The sequence below is a fragment of the Gossypium hirsutum genome, chromosome A05, assembly GCF_007990345.1.
Source record: "Gossypium hirsutum isolate 1008001.06 chromosome A05, Gossypium_hirsutum_v2.1, whole genome shotgun sequence".
Taxonomy (NCBI): Eukaryota; Viridiplantae; Streptophyta; class Magnoliopsida; order Malvales; family Malvaceae; genus Gossypium; species Gossypium hirsutum.
In genome coordinates, this window is record NC_053428.1 from 4,941,504 (window position 1) to 4,949,314 (window position 7,811).

At 33.8% G+C, this 7,811-nt stretch overlaps 1 protein-coding gene across 4 annotated transcripts; it reads left to right on the plus strand.

Annotated features, from left to right (window-relative positions):
* Positions 1-4,626: 4,626 nt before the first annotated feature.
* Positions 4,627-6,554, plus strand: LOC107958897 (BURP domain protein RD22-like). 4 transcript variants are annotated; one of them, XM_016894801.2, is made up of 3 exons: positions 4,627-4,843; positions 4,953-5,058; positions 5,449-6,554. In XM_016894801.2, exons 1-3 carry the CDS (start codon positions 4,808-4,810, stop codon positions 6,333-6,335), a joined length of 1,029 nt encoding a protein of 342 aa, XP_016750290.2. In that variant the 5' UTR covers positions 4,627-4,807; the 3' UTR covers positions 6,336-6,554.
* Positions 6,555-7,811: the final 1,257 nt, after the last annotated feature.

Sequence of the window (7,811 nt, forward strand, 5' to 3'; positions counted from 1 at the left end):
TGGCAAGCTGTGAAATGGATTCTACGGTATATTCAGAAGACCGTGGATGTTGGATTACTGTTCAAGCAGGATAATACACTTGGTAAAGGTGTTATTGGGTACGTTGATTCTGACTATACCGGTGATTTGGACAAGCGAAGATCAACCACCGGTTATGTGTTTACACTTGCTGGAGGACCAATAAGTTGGAAGTCTACACTACAGTCTACAGTTGCATTGTCAACCACAGAAGCCGAATACATGGCTGTAACAGAGGCTGTAAAGGAGGCTATTTGGTTACAAGGTATGGCTAAAACCTTGGGGTTGGTTCAGGAGCATATTAATGTGTATTGTGATAGTCAAAGTGCTATTCATTTAGCAAAGAATCAAGTCTATCATGCACGTACAAAACATATCGACGTACGATTCCATTTTGTGCGGGAAATTATTGAAGAGGGGAAAATTTGTCTTCAGAAGATCAAGACTGCAGATAATCCCGCAGATATGATGACCAAGGTGGTAACAACAACCAAGTTCGAACATTGTTTGAACTTGATCAATATCCTGCAAGTTTAACAGTTGAAGAAGGCACTATCAAGTATTGTTGTCAAAGGAAGAAAGAATTGTGTGAAGATAAGATTATCCTAATCAAATCTTCAAGGTGGAGATTATTGGATACCTACAATCTTTGACTTTTCAAAGATGAATAGTGGCAGAAAGTTGGCACCGAAAGGCACCGAAAGTAGAAAGTAAAATTGGTTGGCAAGTTGGGTTAAAAGTTGGCATGGGATAATTGCAATTTTGGTCCCTAATTGTATAGAGACATTGCAAGTTGATCCTTGAACCTCAACTATAAATAGGCCTAACCATTTCTTACTTTCTTCATCCCACACTTGCCATTCTCTACTTAAGGCAGTTGTTCTCTCTCCCTATTTGTAAACTTTCACTTGTATTTTTGGAGTGAAATATATTTGGTAGTGCCCGAGGACGTAGGCCAAATTTGCTGAACCTCGTTAAAATTCTAGTGTTCTTTATTTTTTGTTCTGCATATTTTGCAAGTGTCATTGTAGTGATTTATTGTGCTATTAAATTACGATAGAGGGATATTCTGGCTAGGAAAGATCTGGTATGTAAGCGATCCTCGTGATCCACCTCTCTTTCCTGGGAATTGAACTTAGTGTGATTTTTTAGTACAATAATTTTACTCTTTCACACGCTTCCGCGCAACACCTTCAAGCAAAATAGTCTTAATAAATGAATTTTTTTAATCAAAATGGATTGACTTGACAAAATCTTTCAAAAGGAAATAAAAAAATTATCACATATATTTATATATGTGTGCAATATACATAAATGTACCCTTAGCCCACCATAAGAGAGGGGAGTGGATGTGGGTTCATATTACGGTAAAATCAATTACCAAAACTTTCTTTCGCAAATTTTAGACGGCGAACCAAAACCAAGGTACCTAACCACGACCTACAAACCAGATGTTCATATAGGTTAGATGCAGGATTAATAAGCCACAACCTATAAGGCTAAACTTGCCACATGCCCATATGACATCTTACTCTCAAAAAAAAAAAAGAAGAAAAAACATGACATGTTCAACTGGACTAAAAGTATAAATATACATGGTCAAAAAAACCTACCCTAAAGAGGCTAAAACTATCGGATTTTAAAGTTTTCAAAAAAATCGTCATAATATTTTTGACATTCAACTCAAATCCTATATAAATACCTTTATTTTGTAAGAAGAAATTATCTCATTTATCGACTATAATTATTAAATTTTACAAGTAAAATTAATAAAGTGGCACATATATTAGTCCAATGATAAATTGGCTATATAGATGAAAAGTAGAAAAAATTATATATTTAAAAAAAAAACAATTATATGGCTGATTGTTTTTATTGTATTTTTAAAAAAGTTAAGTGAGTAGTTTTTTACCCTGTGATTCCCAAAAAAATGTTGTTATTGAGGATTGTTACCTATACGCAGATATATTCAAGGAAAATTATTTCATGCAAGCTAATCATATTTAAAAGCAAGCAAAGGGTCGTAAACATTGTAGATTGGAGCATTTCATGAAACATAGTTACAAGCTAGAGTATCATCCAATGACCCATAGCAGTCTTCTATATTATTGGGTTTTTGCAAACTTGGGCTTGAATACACAAATAGATCAGTAGCGCAGAAGGAATATAATTACTAAAAACTTTGTTTTTTGTGTATTGAATTTGGATTTATGCTTTATTTTATTATCGACAATGATATCAGAACCTATTTTAAATCCAACATCATGACGATTTGATTTTTATTTGTTTTAATAATATTTTGTCCCCTAAGTAATTGGCAACTGAAAACTTCTACCTTTCTATGCATGATTACTTTAGAAATTTTGTAAATAATTGTCAAGCAACGTCGTGGTTACAATTCTTGAACTGGATTCCATGATAAGGAGTTTAAGCTGTAAAGTCGACCAAAGCAATTTAGTATCTTTCACTCTTTTAACATATATTTCCAAGTTCATATATAAATATTTATTTATATTCTTGGTTTAGAAACAGGGCTGAAAAAACTCTCTTGAAAACAGATACCATTGGCGGCAGCCATGGGTTTATGTGAAGAAGAAAAGATGCCTGTATCTCTATGAGTAGAATTATTGCAGTGGGTCACAACTTCGCTTTCATTTACTTCAACCTCTCAGGTAATATTTAGCGTTGAATTGTTTGCAAAATTATTTACCTCATATTCCCACTTCCTTTGATCTCTCCTTGTCCCAACCACGTTGGATTTTGAACCATTTGGTCTTATATTACATAACATACAAATGAAAAGAAAAGAAAAACATTTGCGATTCCGGTCATAAATAAATAATGTTCTGTTCTGTGACGAGAAACAGCCAAAGCTTCCTGCACTTACAATAAGAATAATAATAGTAAAAGTAATGAGGGCAAAGGCTTAAAAGTTTTTTTTTTTTTTAAATAGAGGATAAGGAGTAAGGATTATCTTATGATCCAACTTAAATTTAGTGTTTAATTGAAAATTTAAATACAATAACTTTTCTAGCAACTCGTTCTGGGTTGAAGATACCCTATTAAAAGCGATGGAAATGGCAGATTTGGATCGTCGTTTCATCTGACCACCATATTTCCCTCCTCTGCTGCTCTCGTTGTTCTGGGTTGAGAATTTCTGATATTCTAAAGGTATTTCTCAACTCCCTTCCACTGTTTGTTGGTTTTGATTGCCAAATCTCGCAAGGTTTTGGTTGTTTTGGGTTTTCTGGTCACTGAAGGGTTTGGAAGAGGTTTTCAGAGTTGCATCGTGTTTTATTTTCTTTATTTTATTTGTTTGAACTTTATTTTCTATCTGCTTTTGTTGTGTATTTGTTTTGAACTTTGTTTTGGATTTCCAAGCCCATTTTAATTAAAATAGACAGTTTATTAAAAAAATTATTTTTTGACAAAAAAAAAAGAGTACGTTAAAATTGTTTGCTTTTACTTTTGATAAAAAAATGTTTTTGTAAAATATTTTTTTATCCCAAAAATATTTTTAAAAAATTCAAAAGTATATTGTGTAGTAATACATTTATCTCTAAAGTATTTTTTGTCCCAAAAATAATTTTAAAAAGCAATAATAAACAGGCTCAAAAGCAATTACGATTTCTTTGTGGAACTGCAAAAAAAAGTGTTACTTTCATGTATTTTCCAATTATTATATATAAGGAGATGGTAGTGGCACTTTATTTCCCTTCAATTTAATAAAAAAAAATTAAGTGAGTAGTTTATGGGAGAGTGAGTAGTTTTCTTTTTAGATCTGACCCTTTTAAAGGTTGGAATTAATGAATACAAAAGTAAAAGGATTGGTAAATATTGATTAATTACTGTTTTGTTTTACATTTTCTTGATGTATATTAACTTTTAAAGAGATTTTAGTCATCAGAAATAGTAAAAATCCTTTTTGGCAGAAAAAAAGTAAAAAATAAATAAAATAGAAAAAAAACTAAAATATGATAACCTCTTAATCCATTAAATGAAATAAAAAAATTTCACTATTTAATGATGAGGAACGCATTTTTTCTATGCTACTAATACTTGTACTTGCTCTGCTATTCTGCTCAAGCCTAATTGAGGAAGTGTTATGGGGCGTAAAACAAAAAAAAATATGCTTATTTTATTTTGTTTTGGCTGGTAATATTATATATAAATAGAAAAGTAAATATACGATAAATAATAAATAAAAGGCCACTCCATTTCGACAAAAAATCCACGCCCAAGTTTCATAGCTTTGGGTCCGCTATCCAGATCATGATTTTCAAAGGTCCTTCCCTTTTGGGCCGGTTGTGGGCGAAGAGGGATTCGAACCCCCGACACCGTGGTTCGTAGCCACATGGAGCTGCAGGCCCCACCTCATCTCCACTGGATATGTTCCCAATATATGTACTTCCCTTTTCCGGGCCAGTGTTTCAAACTAGAAACTTCTTTGGGTCATCTTCATATTAGATTGAAGCCCAATTTTAGGTTTATGTACCAAAACCAAAAATTAGTTATGTTTGGTAAATGAATTTGAATACATGCACCCACCTAAGCCCATGACATAAACCTGCATTTAAGTGAACCAGTGGCAGTTGGAGCCATTATGTTGGTTGAAAAATATTGTTGGCAGTGTTATTCAGCAGTACTTGCCCTAAGGCTCCTACTACATTTGTCAGTATAAATGTGGAGAAATCTTGTTCTACTTTCCATTCCATGCAACACTAACTTTTAGATTCCCTTTCCATTGCACTGCTCTTTCTTTCTTTAGAATTACTCACTCCTGTTCTAGATGAAGGTTCTCTCCCCAATTCTTGCTTGCCTAGCGGTAAGTTTTTCGATTTCATGTGATTATTCGTTGTTGAATGCAAAGAACTATGAAGGGTTTTTTTTTTTTTTTAACCTCAACTTTTCTTGTTTGTTATTTGTTGTTACAGCTTGCTGTGGTGGTAAGCCATGCTGTTCTCTCACCTGAGCAATATTGGAGCTATAAGCTGCCAAATATTCCAATGCCAAAGGCTGTCAAAGAAATTCTACATCCAGGTGAGTGTTTAATATACCAAGAATTCTTTTTTTTTTTTTTGAATCATTTTTACTCACCGACAAAACAGGACTACTGTGATATAAGCTCTTACTTTGAGATGGTCAGGAAAGTGAGGACAGTAGAATATCGGATCCTGGTTTCCCATAGAATTGAATTGAGCCTAATACAGCAAACAATCATGTAATCGTGGAAGCCGGGTAATAATCAGATATGAGGTGCTTAACATAGTTCTGTTCCTGCAATTTATTAAAAGAGAAAGAGCAGGATACGTTCTGTTTAGCAATATATTTCAGAAAACATAGGAATAGGATGTGTTCTGCACATATTGACTTATTATGAAAAAAATTGTTGGAATCATGCATTCATCAGCATGTATATGAGCTCTCTAGCCCATTTTGGTGTATTTGCAGAACTGATGGAGGAGAAAAGTACCTCTGTAAATGTAGGAGGTGGTGGTGTAAACGTCAATACAGGAAAAGGGAAGCCTGGGGGTGACACCCATGTGAACGTTGGAGGCAAAGGAGTTGGAGTGAACACGGGAAAGCCAGGGGGTGGCACTCATGTGAATGATCCAGACCCTTTTAATTACCTATATGCAGCCAGTGAAACTCAAATCCATGAGGACCCGAATGTGGCTCTTTTCTTTCTGGAAAAGGATATGCACCCCGGGGCGACAATGAGCCTGCATTTCATTGAAAATACAGAGAAATCAGCTTTCTTACCTTATCAAACTGCCCAAAAAATACCGTTTTCATCTGACAAGTTGCCAGAAATTTTCAACAAGTTTTCAGTGAAACCTGGATCAGTGAAGGCAGAGATGATGAAGAACACAATTAAGGAGTGCGAACAGCCAGCGATTGAAGGAGAGGAAAAATATTGTGCAACCTCACTGGAGTCAATGATTGACTATAGCATTTCCAAACTAGGGAAAGTTGATCAGGCAGTCTCAACAGAAGTGGAAAAACAAACCCCAATGCAAAAGTATACAATAGCAGCTGGAGTGCAGAAGATGACAGATGACAAAGCTGTAGTGTGCCACAAGCAGAATTATGCATATGCTGTCTTCTATTGCCATAAATCAGAAACAACAAGGGCTTACATGGTTCCTTTAGAGGGTGCTGGCGGAACAAAAGCCAAAGCACTAGCAGTCTGCCACACAGATACATCAGCATGGAACCCAAAGCATTTGGCTTTTCAATTCCTAAAAGTTGAACCAGGAACCATTCCTGTCTGTCATTTCCTTCCTCGGGATCACATTGTTTGGGTCCCTAAGTAAAAATCCTGAAGAGTAGACTCATACACTATAGTTTCATCATAGTGTGCATTAAAACAGCTTAAAGCAATATCCAGTTTGTTCTATAATAATATATCCAGGAGTTTAGTTATGTAAAATCTATCCATGAATCATGTTCTTGGTAATGGATAAAATGATATTACTTCCCGTATCACAATGGTTTGGTGATAAATGTATTAGTATTTTAAGTATCTTTGCTGACATCGTATGCCAAGTAACTTTTCGGACATTATGTTTCTTCATTAGATTACTAATTCTCTTTCATCTCAGATTAGCCATCTCCACAGAAAAACTCTCAGAACGTAAACTATCATGTTCATCACTGGATTGCAATCAGAGAAGAAATTGTTTTTCCTATGTTCCAACAGCAGTAAATTTTTGGACCAATTTACATGGTACATATGAGAATTTTCTATGTCATGTATTCGAAGGATGCTAACTTAATATAGTAAGACCGGCATTAAAATCTTTTCAGATATGAGTAGGTTCCAAAGTACACAAATTTGAGCACCTGTACGGAGCAAACCATTGTGTGCACTGTGCAGTTCTTCGCATCTGATTCCTCCAACACTGTGATTAGCAGCTGCAGCATCCTCACTGGCTAACCTCGGGCCCATGACATACTTATTCAACTGTGATAAGTATGACTCCTGTTTGAGTCAAATTTGAGATATAATCTTTAAATTAAACTCTATCTTTTATAATTTTCGTTTTTTTGTTATTTGAAAGGAGTTTTGAATTCAATTTCTCAATTTTTCAACTATTTTTACTTATTCGTTATTTAATTAAGTCAATCTCCAGCAAATAGATTATAATGATAAGTTAAATAATTATACAAGATGTCAGCTCCACAGATCATTTTATTCCTGCAATGCGGGATCTAATCTACATATTTTGATTTTTTTTAAAACATCAGCAGAGCTGAATACTGCATAACCACACGCACAAAAAAATCTACTACCAGCTACAACTTCTAAAATTATAATGAGTCATTCGATGTCATCTTCGGATAAATAACATTCGAATTGTGGATAGCTTTCAATAAGAATTTCTCAATTTTCTTCATCTCATCTTACTTGCAAATAAGCACTTCTTTACATTAAAATATTTGAAAGTGAAAAGAGAGAGAGAGAGAGTAAAAGCTGCTTCAAAAACAACAAAGAGTAACAAAATTGGAGCCAATGCTGTTACCGTATGATAGCCATGATAAAAATCTGAGTGATAATAGGTTTCAATAATCTCCCTTTCCTCAAGGGGCGAAACCGCTCCTTCCTTTCTAAAATGGAAAATTTTTTTATAATTTTTTATAATTTTTAAATTAATAAAAATAAAATTATACTTTTTTTAACTTTTTAAAATTATAAAATTTTAATTTAATTCTTTAAAAATTATAAAAGTAAAAACTATTAAAATAATAAAATTATATTTTTATATTATTCTAAAATTTACAATTTAATT

Bases quoted from the DNA above. Each gene is read 5' to 3' on its own strand.
- LOC107958897 (XM_016894801.2), top strand. From the start codon at position 4,808: ATGAAGGTTCTCTCCCCAATTCTTGCTTGCCTAGCG. The intron at 4,844-4,952 runs GTAAGTTTTTCG...TTGTTGTTACAG, and splicing joins CAATTCTTGCTTGCCTAGCG to CTTGCTGTGGTGGTAAGCCA. The intron at 5,059-5,448 runs GTGAGTGTTTAA...TGAGCTCTCTAG, and splicing joins CAAAGAAATTCTACATCCAG to CCCATTTTGGTGTATTTGCA.